Raw genomic sequence first — 22578 nt, forward strand, 5'->3', positions numbered from 1 at the left:
CTTTATGTCACACCGTATTTGTGCAGTGGTCTTACAAGCGCACCTTTTTGGGAAAAAAAAGACACTTTTTTTAATTAAAAAATAAGACACCAGTAAAGTTAGCCCCATTTTTTTTTATATTGTGAAAGATAATGTTACGCCGAGTAAATTCATACCCAACATGTCACGCTTCAAAATTGCGTCCGCTCGTGGAATTGCGACAAAACTTTTACCCTTTAAAATCTCCATAGACGACATTTAAAAAAATTCTACAGGTTGCATGTTTTGAGTAACAGAGGAGGTCTAGGGCTAGAATTATTGCTCTCGCTCTACCAATCGCGGCAATACCTCACATGTGTGGTTTGAACACCGCTTTCATATGCAGGTGCTACTTCGCTTCTGCACGTGAGCTCGGCGGGACGGGGTGCGTTTCTGGCTCTTTTTTAGCTGGCTCCGAGATTCCAAGCAATTTTGTCAAGCCCTGGTATAGGGAGGTATACAGTAGTGATAGGTCTGGATAATATAGGGAGGTATAGTGGTAGGTCTGTGGTCTCTCCTCCTCAGCTTGAGTGAATGAGTCTTTGGGAGGAGTGGATGAGGCAGCCACACCCCTGGCTCCACCCACAAACTCCGGCTGCCTCTGGAGATATTATAGATCTCAGAGGAACAGCCTAACTTGATTAAATGAGAGGGGAGGGTTACAGGCAGCCTACCCCGCAACGCTTCTGCTCCTGCTGACCCGATCAACTTGACAAAGCAGTACATGTTACAAACTAAACTGCAAGGGGACAGGGGAAAAGCATGGGTCCCCTATGCAGCTGGGGCCGCTGGGCAGTGCTCAGGTGTGCCTGTTCATTAAGACAGCCCTGATCCTGACACCTAGGGCCCTCCAGCCGTTGTGGAACTACATTTGCCATGAGGCATTGCAAGGCTGGCAGTTACAATTACTCCCAGAGGCATAATGGAACCTGTATTTCTGAAACAGCTGGAGGGTCCCAGGTTGCCTACCCCTGCCCTATAGGAACCTGACACACACAATAATACAGTCACCATCCAGACACATCCCTTGTCTGTTACTGGATAATGTCCCAGAATTCCCAGAATCCTCCTCACCTCTCCTATCAGCAGCTCCATCATCTTCTTGGTGACTTCTAGAATCTTCTTATTGATGTTTATCTCAGGTGTCAGGGAGGGAGGTGGAGGCACTGTGATAGTGATATGATCTCCAGACTTCACAGGAGGAAATCTCTGTATTCAACAAAAACAGTAATATGTCACGTCCCCAAAATCCTCCTCACCTCTCCAGTCAGGTCTGTGTTTTATTAATAGAACAAGAGTGATGTCGTGACCTCCCAGAATCCTCCTCACCTCTCCGGTCAGCAGGTAGATGATCTCCAGGGTGAGGTTTAGTATCCTCTCAGTCATGTGACTCCGATCCTCCTCCATCCTCATTGATGTGGTCATGTGATCTATGCGGGTTGCTCTGTAGACAGATTTTAGAGAATTATCTGGACGGTATTGGTTGTACAATATTAGGATGGGGATGTAAGGGCTTAAAGTGGTTGTAAACCCTTACAGACCACTTTTACCTACAGGTAAGCCTAGATTAAGTTTTCGGAGATATCTGCAGAAAAGATGGCACCGATGTCTACGGCGCATCCCCGCTCAACCCTCTCACCCCTGCAGGGGCCACTACAGCGGGTCTTGGGTCATTTGTGCTATGACAGGGCAGAGGCACAGCTATGGGCTGTCTGTCTGCTTACTACCCGCTCACCCCCTCCTCCTGTCAGCAGTGGGCTCGAAGTAATCCCTGCTCTTTCTTCCCCTCCTTCAAGCCAAGCAGAACAAGAAGCCAAACAGAAAAGACTCAAGGGACATGATGGGACATGTAGTCCAGAGGAGTGGACTGTTCACAAAAGTCCATGGGGGCTGAACTACACCCTGCTTTTAAAGGAGGAGGGAGCAAGCTTTACCGGGGCAAAAATTCACCAGGACGGTGCAGTGTTCTGGGGGAGTTACTAATAAGAAAAGGTGGTACAGTTCCCCCTAGAGAGAGACTGAGCTGTTGAAAAACCACCAAGCGAGTACCATGTTGTCATGGATATGCATTAGTCTGGCAGCTTACCTGTTTCCATCTGTTCATTAGAGGCCTGACTCTGTTCTGGTTACCTTCTTATTTCCTCTCTTTCCTGTATGGCCCCACCCAGGAAGTCTATATTAACTGTTGCACCACAGGCCTGCAGTGCTGTTCAACAGTGTTGTTTGCTTAACCACTTCCATACCAGGTACTTACGCAGCTTCCCGCCCAAGCCAATTTTCAGCTTTCAGCACTGTCACACTTTGAATGGCAATTGCGCGGTCATGCTACACTGTACCCAAACAAAATTGGCGTCCTTTTTTCCCCACAAATAGAGCTTTCTTTTGGTGGTATTTGATCACCTCTGCGATTTTTTTTTGCGCAACAACTAAAAAAAGGCTGAAAATTTGGGGAAAAAAAATCATTTTTATTTTTTTCTGTTAATTTTTTTGTAAATAAGTTTTCTCTTTCAATTACGGGCACTGATATGGCGGCACTAATGGGCAGCGATGAGATGGCACTGATGGACATCGATGAGGTAGTACTGACGGGCACAGATGAGGTGGCACTGATTGGCGGCGCTGGTATGCGACACTGATGGGCACTCATAGGCGGCACTGATGGGCACACATAGGCGGCACTGATGGGCACACATAGGCGGCACTGATGGGCACACATAGGCGGCACTGATGGGCACACATAGGCGGCACAGATGGGCACACATAGGCGGCACAGATGGGCACTCATGGGCGGCACTGATGGATACTAATGGGTGGCACAGATGGGCACTGATAGGTGGGCACTGGGCATGGATGGGCACTGTGGGGTGGCACTGATGGACACTGGGGTGGCGCTGATGGACACTGGGGTGGCGCTGATGGACACTGGGGTGGCAGCACTGATTTTTGCCAGGTTGCCAGTCAGTGCCCATTTGTGGGCACTGACTGGCATCTTTTTTCTTTTTTTTAATGCTTTTTTTTTATATTTTTTTTAGACTTTTTTTTTTTTTTTTTGTTGCTGGCTTTTTTTTTGCCCACCCTGGTGCTCCAGGGTGGGCATCCCTGGTGGTCCAGTGTGGCGATCCGAGGGGGGGCTGCGCTGATAAACCATCAGCGCGAACCCCCCCTGTCAGGAGAGCCGCCGATCGGCTCTCCTCTACTCGCGTCTGTCAGACGCGAGTGAGGAAGAGCCATCGACGGCTCTTCCTGTTTACATCGTGATCAGCCGTGGTTGGACACGGCTGATCACGTGGTAAAGAGTCTCCGCCGGAGGCTCTTTACCGAGATCGGAGATGCAGGGTGTCAGACTGACACCCCGCATCACCGATCGGCGCGATGCGCGCCCCCACGGGCGCGCGCGGCATGAAATCCTGCAGGACGTTGTAGAACGTCCTGTCAGGATTTCATAACCACTTCCCGGACGTAAATCGGCTATAGGCCGGGCGGGAAGTGGTTAAGTTCCTGTCTGCAGTGTGCTACGATTACCTTCCTGTGTACTGTTTTTGGCTCGTCCCTGACTTCTTCTGTTTGCCTGTGCCCTTGACCCTTTGCCTGTCCCTCGGTTACCCTAGTCTGCCTGTTGCCCTGACCTCGGCTTACCCATCACTACCGTTTGTCCTGCTTGCTGCTTTCCCTCTCTCTCTGCGGAGCGTGACCTAGGGGATCCCAGGGGTCGCGACCTGGATCCAGCTGCGGCGAAGGCCATCCTCACCACTAGAGGCTCTGGTGAACACAAAGCTGGGTCTTAGACTCCGCGCCCTGGGCGATCTTGGGTTCACGCTTCCTCTCTGATAGCAGCAGTCGGCTATAGGGTTCACTACCCTGTGGTGCATCCCTAACCCCAACAGGGTGCACTTGTTACCTGGCCACAGGTGACCTGACACTTGTGGGGGAGACTGCAAGAGCGAGAGGACTACTGAGCCAGTGCCAGGAATGGACCTTGCTGCACTGCCTGCCTACTGTTGTGGTCACGGGCAACCCTAAATGAGTATACACCTGAAAGAAAGAACCACTGCTGCTTTGAAGCAGGATCTGGTGAGAGGGCCTTGCAGCCACTACTTGCTACCATAACTAGAGAAAAAGCTGTTAGGAATTATCTAACCAGCTACCTTATAGCTATGATACCAGTGGCAGAACTACCAGGGTCGCAAATGTGAACAGGGTGGGGGCGTGACACCATGTATTACCACACCAGGTGACACTAACCCTAGTGACGCCATTGCCTGGGGAACCCACAGTTTATCATGGACACAAAGGTTCCAATTAACAATATGCATCAGAGAGGTAGCCTGGTAGTACAAAGAGAGATCTGGTAAACCTAGATCTCCTTTAGCTTTACTGCAACACAAAAGGTTATAAAGCTTGACAAGAGCTTGCTATTCCATACAAACCTAGTAAATACACAATATATCTGAACAAAACATGTCTTAGGAAGTTTTTTGGGGACCATTTGTAAGAGGAACACAAAATGTAGGGAGGACCACCATTTTTAGGAAATTTATCCTGTCAAGTCAGGTAAATTGCATTTTGTCCAAAAAAATTTGATCCTCCCTTACTGCTTGTAAAAGAGGTAGGGGATTAGACCTGAGGAGAGAACTGAGTGATCAGTGTTTCTTGATTGCTCAGTTCTCCATCTTAGAAGTTGTGCTGGGTCGAAGCTGAATCCACCTAAGTGAGTACAGCGGAACCTCGGATTATGAGCATAATCCGTTCCAGGAGAATGCTCATAATCCGAAGTACTCGCATATCAAGGCGAGTTTCCCAGTTGAAGTCAATCGAAACTAAAATAATTTGTTCCGCATTGACTTCAATGACATGCAATACCGCATGTGGCCAGAGGTGGGGGGTACGGAAACGCACTGAAAGGCCCGAGGACAGCTCAGCTGACCTCGGAAAGGCTCGAGAACTGAGTATTTCCGAGTCTTTCCAAGCATTTCTGATCCCCCCACCTCAGGCCAAACACGGTACTGCACATCGCTTTGGCTTGAATCCTGCTCAAACCGAGTTAGGATTTTTTTAAATACAGTGCTCATATTGCGAAATGCTTGTTAACATCGTTACTCGCAATCCGAGGTTCCACTGTATGCATGTTTATTTTTTTGGAAACCCCCACTTCTATTTTAAAGGGAATTTAGCATTTTATTATTTCCCTTTAATTATTATTAACCACTTGCCGCCCACCAATGACAGATTGACGTCGGCAAAGTGGTTGTAGAATCCTGACTGGACGTCATATGACGTCCTCAGGATTCTGAGCCGCTGCGCGCCCCCGGGGACGCGCATCTCGGCGATCGTTGTTGCAGGGTGTCAGTCTGACACCCCGCAACACCGATCTCGGTAAAGAGTCTCTCACGGAGATTCTTTACCACGTGATCAGCCGTGTCCAATCACGGCTCATCACGATGTAAACAGGAAGAGCCGTTGTCTGAAAAAAAAAGATGTCAATCAGTGCCCACAAATGGGCACTGACTGGCAACATAAGTAAATCAGTGCCGCCCCACAGTGTCCATCAATGCCGCCCCACAGTGTCCATAAGTGCCACCCCACAGTGCCCATCAGTGCCACCCCACAGTGCTCATCAGTGCCACCCCACAGTGCCACCCCACAGTGCCCATCAGTGCCACCCCACAGTGCCCATCAGTGCCACCCATAAGTGCCGCCCATGAGTGCCCATCAGTGCCGCCCATGAGTGCCCATCAGTGCCGCCCATGAGTGCCCATCAGTGCCGCCCATGAGTGCCCATCAGTGCCGATCAGTGCCACCTATGAGTGCCCATCAGTGCCGCCTATGAGTGCCCATCAGTGCCGCATACCAGCGCCGCCAATCAGTGCCACCTCATCTGTGCCCGTCAGTACTACCTCATCGAAGTCCATCAGTGCCATCTCATCTGTGCCCATCAGTGCCGCCATATCAGTGCCCGTAATTGAAAGAGAAAATTTACTTATTTACAAAAAAAATACAGAAAAAAATAAAAACGTAATTTTTTTAAAACATTTTCAGTCTTTTTTTAGTTGTTGCGCAAAAAAAAAAAAAAAGGTGATCAAATACCACCAAAAGAAAGCTCTATTTGTGGGGAAAAAAGGACGCCAATTTTGTTTGGGTACAGTGTAGCATGACCGCGCAATTGCCATTCAAAGTGCGACAGTGCTGAAAGCTGAAAATTGGCCTGGGCGGGAAGGTGCGTAAGTGCCCTGTATGGAAGTGGTTAACCACTTAAGGACCACCGCGCGACGATATACGTCGGCAGAATGGCACGGCTGGGCACAGGGACGTATATATACGTCCCATTTAAGAGCCCAGCCGTGGGCGACCCGGTCCGAAGCTCCGTGACCGCGCCCGCAGGGACCCGATCGCCGCGGGTGTCCCGCGATCAGGTCACAGGAGCTGAAGAACGGGGAGAGGTGAGTGTAAACAAACCTTCCCCGTTCTTCTGTGTGGCAGTCAGTGATCGTCTGTTCCCTGATATAGGGAACGACGATCACTGACGTCACGTCCAGCCCCGCCCCCTACAGTTAGAAACACACATGAGGTCACACTTAACCCCTACAGCGCCCCCTAGTGGTTAACCTCTTCACTACCATTGTCATTTTCACAGTAATCAGTGCATTTTTATAGGACTTGTCGCTGTAAAAATGACAATGGTCCCAAAAATGTGTCAAAAGTGTCCGCCATAATGTCGCAGTCACGAAAAAAAAAAAACACTGATGGCCGCCATTAGTAGTAAATAAAAAAAAATATTAATAAAAATGCCATAAAACTATCCCCTATTTTGTAAACGCTATAAACTTTGCGCAAACCAATCGATAAACGCTTATTGCGATTTTTTTTTTTACCAAAAATAGGTAGAAGAATACGTATCGGCCTAAACTGAGGAAAAAAATATGTTTTTTTTATATATTTTTGGGGGATATTTATTATAGCAAAAAGTAAAAAATATTGCATTTTTTTTCAAAATTGTCGCTCTATTTTTGTTTATAGCGCAAAAAAATAAAAACCGCAGAGGTGATCAAATACCACCAAAAGAAAGCTCTATTTGTGGGAAAAAAGGACGTCAATTTTGTTTGGGAGCCACTTCGCACGACCGCGCAATTGTCAGTTAAAGCGCCGCAGTGCCGAATCGCAAAAAGGGGCAAGGTCCTTAACCTGCATATTGGTCCGGGTCTTAAGCGGTTAATAGAAGTGATATCATGACCCCCAGGGCAGTGCCTATCCACCCCCCCCCCATGTCATTTGTCTGACAATCCCTTGACTATTAGGCTAGAAAACGGTCATTACTCTTTTTTAGCATTCGGCTCCTGTTTGCAGGCGCTATTGCGCTAGCGGCCGAATAGCGCAGCGAAATTGGCGGTTAAGCGCCGCTAAAAATAGCAGCGCTTTACCGCCGACTAGGGTTGCCACCTCATCCCTTTAAACCCGAACACATATGAATTACACAGGTTCTGTGGCTAATTTAATGCAGATAAGGCACCAAGTGAGTTTGATTACCACCTTAATCAGCCACAGAACCTGTGTAATTAATATGTGTTTGGTTTTAAAGGGATGAGGTGGCAACCCTACCGTCGACGCCGCCCCAGTGTGAAAGGGGCATAACATGAAGAGAAAGTTCCAGGAAATGTTTTAACTCTGAATTGGTTAATCTAGGTTTCCACACTATATATGTGTGTATCATCATCTGCTGGAGATAAAAGACATCACAGTGACTATGGAGGAAGAGGACGGACATGACGGGGGTTACTGGGTGTAAATAGAAAATTAGATCTTATTACCTCCTCTGCTGCCACTTCCAGCAATGTCTCCTCTCTACTTCCTCCCAACCCACCTCTCACCTGGAACTTCCTATTTATACCTGACATCACTTCCTGTCCGTATTCAATAGACTTCTATTTTCAGTAGAAGTGGGATCACCACCTTGTGGAGCTCAGAGGAACTGCAGGCCTGAGTGTAAACATTGAACAGAGGGAGGAAACTTAGGATGTAGATACAGCATACCTCCCAATCGTCCCGGATTGGGCGGGACTTTCCCGCTTTGAAGCCTTTGTCCCGCTATCCCGCCATACAGGTGATTTTCCCACATAATGCTACTGACTACAAGCTCAATAGGACCTGCAGCAGTGTGCACATCCAGTGATACTCTCTTTGTGCCGCAGTGAACGTAGCGCGCCGTCGGTCGCTTCCTCCAATAAGTGTCCCTCATTCTGAAGTTCAAAAGTTGGGAGGTATGGATACAGCCCTGGCCAATTAGAAGGGGATGTGCCCCAGGGAATGCTGGGTGACTGTATTTATATTTGAGAAGAACAAGGGCTCAGAGTTTCAGTCCAGCCCACCTCTCAGAAGAGAGATTCAGGTGCCATAGGCTGCCATGCGGCATCAGGTGATTGACCTGGGGGCTTGAAGCCTTGAAGCTACAACCAAGTGTTCCTATGCAAGCTGACTGAGGGAGGATGTCCACGGATCTGGTCTGATGTCACTATAATAGAGTATCGCTTGGAAGTTGGAAGGAAGCTTCCAGCTGTCCCTGGATATTTTGTGGGTACAGACCCCTGAAGGGATCCCTGAGATGGTGTGTCTGTTGCTGAAATCCCCCTCTTGGTCTTAGAAGTCAGCATATTGGGTGTGTGAGCTACCGTCTTAAGGATATAAAGTCCACTTGATCTTTCATACAGAAGCTGTATGGTTCAGCAGATACCGTATTTATTGGGGTATAGCGTGCTCCCGCGTATAGTGCGCACCCCTAAAGTTCCCCCGAATTCCTGTGGAAAAAAGTTTTTTTGTACTTACAGTTTTGGTGTCTTGTGCGGCGTCCACCGGCGGCCTCGTCGGGTCCGGCGTCCGTCTGCGGCTTCGGATGTCCTCTTTCTCGGGTCCGGCGTCCTTCTGCGGCATCCTCGCGTCCTCCCCGCTCGTTTCCCGCGCCGAGTTTGAATACTGCGCCGACATATACAGAGCACAGTACACTCGTGTATTGTCGGGGAGGCTCGGCTACTCTCGCGCTGACGTCCTGTACGTCCAGGACGTCAGCGCGAGAGGAGCCGAGACTGCCCGAATATACACGAGTGTGCTGCGCTCGGTATATGTCGGCGCAGTATTCAAACTCGGTGCGGGTATCGGCGTATATCGCGCACCCACGATTTTGCCCTGATTTTCAGGGCAAAAAAGTGTGCGTATACGCCGATAAATACGGTAATCTGCTTCACAGTTCTACAGAGAGATTTGTCCTCACTTGTGCATAGTTCATTTGGAGTATCCTATTACAGTGCCTTGAAAAAGTATTCATGCCCCTTGAGAAGGTTCCACATTTTGTCATGTTACAATAACCAAAAAATATAAATGTATGTTATTGGGATTTTATGTGATAGACCAACACAAATTGCCACATAATTGTGAAGTGGAAGGAAAAAGATAAATTGTTTTTTAATAATTTATTTACAAATAAATATGTGAAAAGTGTGGGGGGTATTTGTATTCAGCCCCCTTTACTCTGATATCCCTAACTAAAATCTAGTGGAACCAATTGCCTTCAGAAGTCACCTAATTAGTAAATAGAGTCCACCTGTGTGTAATTTAATCTCAGTATAAATACAGCTGTTCTGTGAAGCCCTCAAAGGTCTGTTAGAGAACCTTAGTGAACAAACAGCATCATGAAGGCAAATGGAAAATGAAAAGAGTATGGTACAACTGCAAACCTACCAAGACATAGCTGTCCAAACTGACAGGCCGGGCAAGGAGAGCATTCATCAGAGAAGCAGCCAAGAGACCCATGGTAACTCTGGAGGAGCTGTAGAGATCAACAGCTCAGGTGGGAGAATCTGTCCACAGGACAACTATTAGTCGTACACTCCACAAATCTGCCCTGTATAGAAGAGTGGCAAGAAGAAAGCCACGAGAAGTCCATTTTCAGTTTGTGAGAAGCCACAGCAAACACGTAGAAGGTGCTCTGGTCAGATAAGTCCAAAATTGAACTTGTGGGCCTAAAAGCAAAACGCTATGTGTGGCGGAAAACTAACACTGCACATCACCCTGAACACACTGTGAAACATGGTGGTGGCAGCATCATGTTGTGGGGATGCTTTTCTTCAGCATGGACAGAGAAGCTGGTCAGAGTTGATGGGAAGGTGGATGGAACCAAATACAGGGCAGTCTTAGACCCCATACACACTATTAGATTTTCTGCAGATTTTTGTTTTCAGATTTACCAATACCATATAATATGAGGTCAAAACTTAAGAGTTTCAATTTGTATGCAGTCAGGCAGGCCCCTACACTACATGTTTTGGAAAATCTGAAGAAAAAAATCTGCAGAAAATCGAATAGTATGTATGTGGTCTTAGAAGGAAACTCGAGGTTCACCTCCCAGCAGGACAACGATCCTAAACATACAGCCAATGGAATGGTTTATATCAAAGCATATTCATGTGTTAGAATGGCCCAGTCAAAGTTCAGACCTAAATTCAATTGAGAATCTGTGGCAAGACTTGACTGGCTCGTGCGTGGTGACGTCCCCCGGGTGGAGCCTTTATCCTTGATGTCACCATGCACTCGCCGGTCAGGTCCCTAGCCGTGGCTGTGCTTTATAAACTTTGTATCTGTGGATGACAGTATATGTTTTTTAATTAAACCCCCCCAAGTGGATTACTGCACCATGAAGTCTTTCTTTCTCTGCCCCATTTAAACATATCGGATTTGGAAGCATACGTGGATACTTACTTGCCACTCATCGGGAGGAAACATCGAAGCGGGAGCTTTATACAGCACGAGCAAGGTGTTTTTACTACCAAAAGGAATCCTTGGATCGTTCGCCTGTGGTCTTTTGAGTATCTTCCAATATGCCTGTTTGATCTCTATTACTTGAGATCCTCCTGATCTGGTAAGCGGCGTCGATCGCCTTTTTATTCTGACGAACAGAATTTTTTGTTTGCATGGAGACCCTGTTTTGTGATGGTTTTTTTTTTTTTTTTTGCTAGGGGCTCCCAACTGTACTAGATGGCCCATGTCTTGGAGTCAAGTGATTTTGCGACCTGGGAGGGAGTTTTTGTAAGTTTTGAGTTTCAAAAATGTTTTATTTTCCATACATTTTTATTGAATTTTCATACAAAGGTATAAACAAATATAAGGGTGCAATTGCCAAAGGCAGTGCAAAAAGATACAGAGAAAGTAGAACACTACTATACAGCCAATAAGTCACAGTAACTTAGTAGTAATACAATAGTACAATGAAACAACAAACGTAGTCATCTTAAATCAGTGTTATCATTATTAAACCAGTCTATCCAGGGTTGCCATAATTTCAGAAAGGTGACTTTTTTTTGTTTACAAAATTTGTTCTCATTAGAAAAATGGCTTCCGACGTGTTAGGCGCCATCTGGGTTTTCCAGTGATTCTGTCTGCCAGTAGAACATGGGTAATAATATTGTTATATATAGTTGAATAGCTTTTGATCCCTAAGTTCAGAAGTGCCAAGGCTGGATTATTGGGCAGTAGAACACCCATAATGTCTGAGATAATGAAGAAAATTTTTCGCCAAACGTTAGGTAACAATTTACATGACCATAAGATCTGACATCTTGGATTGGCTACATACGGAACATACAATTGCAAAATTTGAATGCAAACTTTATATAACATGGCTGGAAACTGGCACCAGGTCATATCAGAAAAAAAATCAGGTGTTCAGTTTCATCAGTCCAAACCGTCCGTGTGTATGCCCCATCGGTCTTTTGTCCTTTGGACAAAAATTAGAGAACCTGCTTTAAAATCGAACCGATGGACCGCTGACCGATAGGTCCAAACCGATGGTTAGTACACAAAAGCATCGGTCCAAAACCCGTGCATGCTCAGAATCAAGTCGACGCATGCTTGGAAGCATTGAACTTCGTTTTTTTTCAGCACATCGTGTGTTTTACGTCACCGGGTTCTGACCCGATCGGATTTTGAACTGATGGTGTGTACGTACATCAGACCATCAGTCTGCTTCAGCGGTGAACCGATGAAAACGGTCTGTTGGACCATTCTCATCGGATGGATTGACAGTATGTACGCGGCCTTAAAGGGGTTGTAAGGGTATCATTTTTTTTCCTAAATAGCTTCCTTTACCTTAGTGCAGTCCTCCTTCACTTACCTCATCCTTCCATTTTGCTTTTAAATGTCCTTATTTCTTCTGAGAAATCATCACTTCCTGTTCTTCTGCCTGTTACTCACACAGTAATGCAAGACTTTCTCCCTGGTGTGAAGTGTTGTGCTCGCCCCCTCCCTTGGACTACAGGAGAGTCAGGACGCTCTCTAAGTTGCAGATAGAGAAAGGAGCTGTGTGTTAGTGGGCGTCCTGACACTCATGTAGTCTAAGGGAGGGGGCGAGCACGACACTCCACACCAGGGAGAAAACCTTGCATTACTGTGTGGAATTACAGACAGAAGAACAGCAAGTGAGGATTTCTCAGAAGAAATAAGGACATTTAAAAGCAAAATGGAAGGATGAGGTAAGTGAAGGAGGACTGCACTAAGGTAAAGGAAGCTATTTAGGGAAAAAAATTTGTACCTTTACAACCCCTTTAAAGTCTATATTCACAGATATACATCCTAACTTGGTAGAGCCCTACCACTAAATGCAAATGGTTAGTGCATTTAAAAAATTCAACCGAAGCACAGATCTTTGTTGTTGCTTACCTTTAAAGGAGAAGTCCAGCCTTTTATTTTTAGGCTGGGTTTCTCCTCTGGGTCACAGCAGTGCAATTCGTTTTGCACTCCTGTGACCTGTTTTCAGCGGAGAACGTTCTGAAGTCCGCTGACGTCAATGCCATCAGTCGGGGCAGCGCGTCATCACGACTTCCTAAGTCTGGATCCGCCAGCTGCCCTGATTGATGGCAGTCTCAGCATCTCAGAGAGCCGCTGAGACGGCCGCTCTCCACCCCTCCACTGCTCATCGATACAATGAGCATGGAGAAGTAGAGCAGAAGCGATGCTGACTAACAGTAAGCATCGCTCTGCTCCGGGAGGAGTGAGAACCGAGCCATTGTCTGTGTTCAGTGGCTCGTTTCTCAGTGCAGAGATGCTCCATCGAGGTAAGTATGAATAGAAAAAAGAACCTTTACTTCTCTTTTAAAATAACAAAGTTAGCAGAACAGTTTATACAATACAGTAGGGTTGGAGCATTACCTCCTCAAAGATAATCCTCCAGCAAAATTAATAGCATAAAACAACCTATAAGTCTAAAGCATAATGTTTAAAGTCCATGAACTATATACTTTTTGTGGCCACATTTTCTGAAGTGCCCTTAGTGGACCTAAGTGTGAGGCCCCGTACACACTCGGCAGAATTCAGCCAGAAACTCGATCGGAGCTGAATTCTGCCGAGAAACCCGGCCGTGTGTACACTTTCGGCCGAGGAAGCCGACGAGTTCCTCGTCGAGCCAAGTAGAGAACATGTTCTCTATTTCCTCGTTGTTCAATGAGGAAAGTTGGCTCGCCGAGATCCTCGGCGGCTTCACACAGAACTCGACGAGCAAAACGATGAGTTTTGCCCGTCGAGTTCCTCGGACGTGTGTACGGGGCCTCAGACACAGGGTCTATTTTCAAATAATCAGAACAGTTGTAGTGACCTTGACATGTTGTGTCCAGAGCCCTGGAACAAAGCAGAAAGATATATCCTAACTTTCCTAAATATTACCTATAACAACTAGGAGCACATATCTTGCATATCAGCATTAAATTGAGTGAGGATAAAAAGCATGCTACAATATTTTTGGGTTTTCTACTATATACAGATTTACATGTATAATCACACTCTGGCCCTTGGCTCTGCACGCCCAAAGTCCAAAAGGCCTTAAAGAAAAAAAATCCATTAAGGCAGAGGTCATCAACCCGGTCCTTAGGGCCTAACAGGCCAGGTTTGCAAGATCAACCCTGTCCTCAGGGCCCACTAACATGCCAGGTGTGCAAGATAACTGAAATACATAACAGGTGATATAATTTGCTGCTCAGTGATTGCAGTATTCTAGTCTACATTTCACCAAGGCATGGGTCTTCAAACTACGGCCCTCCAGTTGTTCAGGAACTACAATTCCCATCATTCCTAGTCATGTCTGTGAATGTCAGTGTGTTACAATGCCTCATGGGATGTGTAGTTCTACAACAGCTGGAGGGCCGTAGGTTGAGGATCCTTGCTCCAAAGTAATACCTAAAATCTGGCCTGTTACAGGGCCCTGAGGACAGGGATGATGACCACTGCATTAAGGGAAATCACGGTCCAACTTTCAGGGGACACCTCTCTATCAGTGGCAGTATTATAAGGACAGTTTGACTAGAACAGTCTGTAGGTGCACAGCTGGGGACGGTGCAGCAACATATAACACGATCCTGGAGGTGGAGAACAAGTCCATGAGCTTTGTCCATAGGAGACTAGTTCAGCACCCAGTCCAGAGGTGCCCCTTGCTAAGCTGTAGAAATTTCTTCTAGAGGAAGGGGAATCAAACCCCAAGCTTATGAAACCCTAAACAGACCAGAGCAAACAATCGCTACTCCTCTGATTATAGAGGAAGCCAGAAACTAAATTTACCTGCCAAACTAGGAATGTGCTACATCTCTATGAACTGTTTCTTACATGATGAAGATCAGCCCTGGGGTATATCTGAGGTGTATATTGGTGTGCTTCCTCCTGACATATACAGAGAAATTCTTATAGAAGACATTTCCCGCACTCAAAGAACTACTATACGTCGAGGGTTGTGTGGGATCCCTCATGTACAGGAAGACAGGACTTCAGCGGATAACAATCCCCTCACTAAGAACAGGAAAGCGCCTTCTCCCCCGCGTGCGATCTTTGATGCCTGTAAAGATTTGACGTCTGTGAAAAACATTTTCCACACTCAGGACAGGAATACGGCTTCTCACCTGTGTGCATTCTCTGATGTGTGACAAGATGTGACTGAATTAAAAAACATTTCCCGCACTCAGAACAAGAATACGGCTTCTCCCCTGTGTGCAATCTCTGATGTCTGTAAAGACGTGACTTAAATGAAAAACATTTCCCGCACTCCGAACAGGAATACGGCTTCTCATCTGCGTGAGACTTCTGATGTGCGACAAGGTCTGTTTTTTGTGCAAAACATTTCCCACATTCGGGACAGGAATACGGCTTCTCACCTGTGTGTCGTCTCTGATGATTATAAAGAATGGACTTATTTGAAAAACTTTTTCCGCACTCAGTACAGGAAAATGGCTTTTCACCTGTGTGCGATCTCACGTGATTATAAAGACTGGACTTATTTACGAAACTTTTTCCGCACTCAGGACATGAGAGTGGTTTTTCCCCGGTATGTGATCTCTGATGTCTGTAAAGATTAGACTTAACTGAAAAACATCTTCCGCACTCAGGACAGGAATACGGCTTTTCACCTGTGTGCAATCTCTGATGATCATTAAGACGTGACTTCTGTGAAAATAATTTTCCACACTCAGGACAGGAATAAGACCTCTGAGGTGTGACAAATACTACATTTTGTACAGAACATTTCCCGCACTCAGAGCAGGAATGTGACTTCTCCCCTGTGTGAGATCTTTTATGCTCATTAAGAGGACAAGAGGAATACGATGGTCCATCTACACTGTGTGGTGCCGGATGGACATTTGAGGTAGTCGGATTTTCTCCTGGACTATACTGTGTGATGTCCTCATCTTCTACTTTACAGTCTGGAGACAAAGTGAGACAATCCTCTGAGGTTTTCCTCATCTCCCGTCCATCTACTAAAATAGAAATAAAAAGATTATTACTAGACATGAGCAGATTGGTTCCCCTAAACCAGGACTCCGCCCACATCAGGCAGCTTTGTCTCTGAGGATCTTACAATTCCCCCCTCAAGGTAACTAGTAAATGTCTCCTCTGATCTCCTACCAGATCATTTCTTTATTCATGGACCTTAGTCAGAGAGTGAGGAAACAACGAGAACTGTCATTGGTGGTGTTCTTTCTCTACATCAGTGGTTCTCAACCTGGGGGTTGAATGATGATTTGCCAGGGGTCACCAAATCCTGGGCTGTTCCTGAAGCCCGCACCGCTCTCCCAGCCTTTTTGCTGCCGCCCAGCAGGGCTGTTCCTGGAGCCTGCGGCATCCCACTCACCCTGTTCGCAGCCACCCATTCAGTTCACAGGATGGCTGGGGGGCAGAGACTAGCGGCCAGGTGACTGGTGAGGAATGTGAAGTGGGAGGGGCTGGAGGAGACCCTATCTCCTGATTTCGGTGTAGGTGTCACTGCTATGAGACACCACAAAGTCGGAGACACAGTGAGTAACACTACCTGTGATTATAGTTGCCATTAAAAGCCCCCACTACAGTTCTCAGATCAGCAGATGACCTTGATCAAGAGCACCCAAGTAGGCCGATCAGAATTCCCCCCCAGCATTGCCACTCATCCCAAACCTCCCGCCCAGTACTGCCACTCATCCCGAACCCACCGCCAGCACTTCCACTCATCCCATTCCCCCCACCTCCCCACCAAGGAGTAAGAGAAGGTATAAAAATAGAGAATACATGAAAGGGAGAGGAAACATGGGGGAGGAACAAAAAAAAAGGGAGAGAAAGAATAGGAAAAAAAGAACAAGAAAGACGGCTGGGGGGGGGAAAAAAACAAGAAATTAGGATAGAGAAAGATGAAAGGGAAAGAAAGGAGAACAAAGAGAGTGAATTAGGGGCGCAAATTACTTGTCTTGCCTTGGGTGCTGACAACCCACGCTACGAAAATAATTTTACTGTTAGGGGTCCCCACTACTTGGGAAATTTGATCAAGGGGTCACGGCATTAGAAAGGTTGAGAACCCCTGCTCTACATGATGTGTTACCACATGGCTTATGAGTGTCTGCAGTGAGAATCTTGCCAGATGATGCCATTCATTACTATTAACCAGATGACCCAAAAGAGTGCAGGTGACCTCAGTCATTTTGGGGTTTACTATTTCTGGTAATGGGCTTAGTTTGTCACGGTGATGGACTGTCAACACAAGATAATTCATATTAGTACTGGAGAAAATTATTTATTCCCTTTCACATTTGATGGGATGTTTGGACTTTATGCTATCATTGTTATACAGTGTGGAATGTTGGAAAGTTGTACACTTATATATGTAAATGTGTATTTCTTTATTGTACATCACGCGACACAGAGCACCATAGTCATTACTATGTGGTTTATACGCCACCTATAGGCGAATGGACACTGGTACACTCTAGGCAGGAAGTCCCCCCTATATAACCCCTCCCATACAGGGAGTACCTCAGATTTTTCGCCAGTGTCTAAGGTGTTGGTCACTGTTAATGTTGTGCTAAGAAGAGCTCCTCTAGAGGATCCGTGTCAGGATCAAGGATCCGTTCAAAGTGCCAAAAAAGGGCCAAAGTGAATGGTTAAATGGTACCCGAGCCTTGAGGAAGAAGATCGAGGTCCTGACTGTAATGCTTTTGTTTTTTGAGGGCTGGACCCTGGGATCCAGCTCCTTTGGTCACATATTCCATACCAAAAGGTTGTTCTGGCAGGGTGCTGTACAGTTCCAAGGGAGAGGACCCTATATACAAAGGGACCCAGTCCTTGAAGGTCTATCATGGCATGGCCCGCCGTGATGGGTGAAGATTGGGTCTGTCTGTTTCCCCAACAGTATCCTTCGGCGGGAATGGTAAGTTAGGAAGATCCTAAAGGAATCTAAGGGCCAGATTCACATAGAACTGCGGCGGCGTAACGTATCGTAGATACGTTACACCGCCGCAAGTTTTCATCGCAAGTGCCTGATTCACAAAGCACTTGCGATGAAAACTACGCCGGCGGCCTCCGGCGCAAGGCGGGCCAATTCAAATGGGCGTGTGCCATTTAAATTAGGCGCGCTCCCGCGCCGGACCTACTGCGCATGCTCCGTTTCCTAACTCCCGCCGTGCTTTGCGCACCGTGACGTCATTTTTTCGAACGGCGACGCGCGTAGCGTACTTCCGTATTCCCGCATGTGTTACGCAAACGACGTTACATTTTAAATTTCGACGCGGGAACGACGGCCATACTTTAGACAGCAATACGATTGCTGACTAAAGTTAGGGCAGGTCAAATAACGACTAAAATTGCGACGAGAAACTTGACTACGGACGACGTAGCGAACGCGAAAATCCGTCGGGGATACGCCGTAACTGCTAATTTGCATACCCGACGCTGGTTTACGACGCAAACTCCACCCAGCGGCGGCCGCGGTATTGCATCCTAAGATCCGACAGTGTAAAACAATTACACCTGTCGGATCTTATGGATATCTATGCGTAACTGATTCTATGAATCAGTCGCATAGATAGAAACAGAGATACGACGGCGTATCAGGAGAAACGCTGTCGTATCTCTTTGGTGAATCTGGCCCATAAAGTTCACTTTTTGGACTTCCTATTGTGAGTAGACTGTGTCTTGCCTTTTGTCTCCACTAGAGGGGATAAAAGTGCATATCTGTGAATGTACATTACCATGCTTCTCCAGTCCTGCTCAGTGTCAACTTGCAAAACGGCCTGGCTCTGGTAGCAGCCATCAAAGGGATAGAGAGGTTTTCCTGCTAGGTTCCCCCTGTATGAGCTCCTTCTCCCCCAACAGGGGGGCGGTCATGTAACGTAAGGGAGCGTGGCTTAGCGGACAGCCTGCACGTGGGTCAGTATGCACAGTGCAGGGCTCACTTCCGGTTTTAAAGTTTGTTTCTGACAACAATCTGGTGCTGCTGAAGAGGACACAGTGCATATGCACTCAGTGACTTGGGTCTGAGACTATACAGACATATCCATCCACCCGGCACAGCCAGCAAACAACAGGGCAAGTAACCCTGGGAGAAATGTTCAGTCAGAGATTTTCTTAGAGTTGGGAATGGGGCAGAAGGTCTAAGGCACATGCCAGAGGTTCCATAAGTCAAGCAACTCTGATGGTGAAAATCTAAATTTACCTGCAAGCTAAAACCCCAGAATCTCCATAAATCCAGTCTAGATACATAAATTGTGTCTGCAGCACAGAGAAGGAAAATTATCCAAGAGGAATACAGGATGGGGAACACAGCTCAGGAAAGTGACCAGGGTATTACAGGCTAATACCACCCAGTCCCCGCCCTACTCTGGACCAATCAGTGAGCAGTATGGGTGGAGGAATGTACTTAGTGTTAATGACCCACCTGTGCTGATCTCTGTAGGAGTGTCCTCCTCTATAATTGTCCTTATTATTCCATCCTCCTCCATAGACTTCTGATCATCCCTCACACACGTCTCCTCCTCTTCTTCTTCTTCTTCTTCTTCTTCAGCTTTGACTTCAACTTTTATATCTATCACATCTTCACCCTAAGCAAGAATGAGAGAAAATCTCATCTGTAAAATATAACCTTTAGTACTGTGACATCACATAAAAAAGATCCACACACCATTTTCTTTAGTCCATGCTCTAGATCAGAGGTCCTCAAACTACGGCCTGCGGACCGCATGCGGCCCGCCGAGGACCTTTATCCGGCCCACTGCACGCGGACCGGTAGACTGCTGTGTCAGGAGCTCACTGAAAAGTTTGGGCGTGCTGTGATAAAAGTCCCGCCCTCCTCTTAGACCAGGTCGTGTGATAGACGCAGTGTTCTGTCTATCACATGAGCTAGTCTAGGAGGAGTGCAAGACTACTTTCACAGTGCGCCCAAACTTTTCAGTGAGCTTCTGACGCAGCAGGAGCAGGAGATCCCGATGCACACACTGACTGGTGAGAAATCGTTTGGCACAGTAAGGCTGCAATGGTAAGGGGGGCTTGTAATGATGGTGGGGGGGCTGCAATGGTGAGGGGGGCTTGTGATAATGGTGAGGGGGGCTTGTAATGATGGTGGGGGGGCTTTGTAATGATGGTGGGGGGCTGGAATGGTAAGGGGGCCTTGTAATGATGGTGGGGGGCTGTAATAGTGAGGGCGGCTTGTAATGATGGTGGGGGGCTTGTAATGGTGGTGGGGGGCTGCAATGGTGAGGGGGCTTGTAATTATTGTGGGGGCTTGTAATAATGGTGGGGGGCTGCAATGGTGAGGGGGGCTTGTGATAATGTTGAGGGGGGCTGCAATGGTGGGGGGTAGGGTTGTCCCCATACCACCTTTTTAAGACCGAGTACGAGTACCGATACTTTTTTTCAAGTACTCGCCGATACCGAATACCGATACTTTTTTTTTTTTTATGTGATGTGACAGTGGTGTTTTTTTCTTGTTTGTTTTTTTTTTTTTACAGTGGCGTTTTTTTTTTTTTTTTTAGAGGGGGGGGGGGTAGTGGATTGTCAGTGTGTTTTTTAATTTTTTATTACTATTTACATTTTTTTTTTATTATTTTATTTATTTATTGCAATTTTTTTTTTTTTTTTTAATCAGCCCTGTTGGGGGGAGCTTTGGTGAGATAGCAGGGGTCTTAACAGACCTCTGACATTTCCCCTTTGAGACAGAGAAAGGGACTAGGGAAACAGATTCCCCTGTCCCTTTCTCAGCAGCCACAGCTGCGCTGAAAATGAAAGGAGAGAAGACAGTGTCTTCTCTTCATTCATAAACTGAAACATTGTAATCACAGTTTACGATGTTTCAGTTCTGTGAATGGACAGAGTCATCGCTGACTCTATCCATTCGGAACAGTAAGGAGCCGGGTTTACCGGCTCCTACCGCCACTCTCCATCCTGACAGTTCCGGGGGGGCACAGGGGAGAGAAGGAAACATCGGGGGACAAGGAGGGGAGAAGGAAACAGGGGGGGCACGGAGGAGAGAAGGAAACAGTGGGGGACACGAAGGAGAGAAGGAAACAGCGGGGGGCACGGGGGAGAGGAGGAAACAGCGGCGGGGGACACGGAGGGAGAAGGAAACAACAGGAGACACAGGGGAGAAGGAAAACACGGCGGGGGGGGCACAGAGGGAGAGAGACTGCAGAAAATGGGAGGGGGGGCTGGAGGAGGACAAATGCTTGGTATCGGTATCGGGACAACCCTAGTGGGGGGTATTGTAATGATGGTGAGGGGAGCTTGTAATTATGGTGGGAGGCTGGAATGGTGAGGGGGGCTTGTAATGATGGTGGGGGGCTGCAATGGTGAGGGGGGCTTGTAATGATGGTGGGGAGCTGCAATGGTGAGTGAGTGAGTGAGTGAAAAATTTATATAGCGCAACACATGCGAACTGAATCGCCGCTGTGTCCATTCCCTGTGTAAAAACCCTTTGACCTCAGAAGAGATGGGTTTTAATCCTTTTCCTGAAGGCCAAGTGGTCCAACTCCAATCGGATGGTGGATGGTAGTGCATTCCACAGCCGAGGTCCCTGGACTGCAAATCTTCGATCTCCTTTGGACTTGTATCTGGCTTTGGGTATCTGGAGTAGGTTTTGATTGGTGGATCGCAGAATGCGTTTGGGGTTATGGGCTTTTATTTTTTTCGCATATATATGGGGGGATGTTGCCTTGAATACACTTATGTATTAGGCAGAGTGCCTTGAAAGTGATTCTGTCTTTTACTGGCAACCAATGAAGGGATCTCAGTGAAGGTGAGATTGATTCCCATGGTTTTTTGCCAGTCACTAGTCGAGCGGCCGTATTTTGAACGACTTGCAGACGAGTGATTTGGTATTTGGGGAGTCCGAGATAGAGGGCATTTGCATAGTCAAGTCTGGAATTGATGATTGTTCCCACCACGACTGCAATGTCCTCTTTCGGGATAAAGGGCGTGAGTCTGCGTAGTAGGCGCAGCAGATGGTGGGATCCGCTGACTACTGACCCTATTTGTGCATCCATTGTCATGTAGGTATCGAAAATGACTCCGAGACTTTTGACTTTGGTGCTAGGGGTGATCGTTTTACCCAGAATGGGCGGGGGTGTCCATGTTGTCGCGGGGTGATTTTTCCGGGTGGCGTGAAACAGGAGAAGTTCTGTTTTCGACCCGTTGAGTTTAAGATAACTGTTTGTCATCCAGTTATCTATCAAAGTAAGGCATTTCTCTAGTCCAAGAGAATGATCCTTTTAGTTGCAGATGCGGAAATACAGTTGTGTGTCGTCTGCATAGGAGTGGTAAAGTAACTTCTGGTTACTGATGATTTTAAAGAGAGGGCGGAAATAGATATTGAACAGAACAGGCGACAACGGGGATCCCTGAGGGACTCCGCATGACACTGTGCATTTTTTAGAAGTGAAAGACCCCAGTTTCACTATTTGTGATTGGTTTTCCAAGAAGGAGAAGAACCAGGGTAAATCACCTTCAGCGACTCCGGCTACTTCAGCTAGCCTAGCCAGTAGTAGTCCGTGGTCTACAGTGTCAAAAGCCGCGCTTAGATCCAGCAGTATCAGGAGACAAGATTCTCCTTCGTCTGCGGCCTCTAGATCGGCATCCCATATTTTGAGCAGCGCCGCTTCTGTTCCGTGGCCCGGACGGAAACCTGATTGAAACGGGTCGAGTAATTTATGGGTGTCTAAATGCAGTTGCAGCTGTTGTACAACTACTTTCTCCATTACCTTGGAGAAGACATTTAGAGCTGTTATGGGCCTCCGGTTGTATGGATCTTTGGAG

The 22578-nt window shown here is 47.0% G+C and overlaps 1 protein-coding gene across 1 annotated transcript; it reads right to left on the reverse strand.

Moving 5' to 3' along the window:
• Positions 1–14186: 14186 nt before the first annotated feature.
• Positions 14187–15624, reverse strand: LOC120935930 (gastrula zinc finger protein XlCGF7.1-like; the record flags this gene model as incomplete). The annotated part of the gene is made up of 1 exon (XM_040347960.1): positions 14187–15624. A coding segment is annotated over one exon (798 nt), but the record flags the coding sequence as incomplete, so codon positions are not given.
• Positions 15625–22578: the final 6954 nt, after the last annotated feature.

Source organism: Rana temporaria, chromosome 4 (genome assembly GCF_905171775.1).
Source record: "Rana temporaria chromosome 4, aRanTem1.1, whole genome shotgun sequence".
NCBI classification, from domain to species: domain Eukaryota; kingdom Metazoa; phylum Chordata; class Amphibia; order Anura; family Ranidae; genus Rana; species Rana temporaria.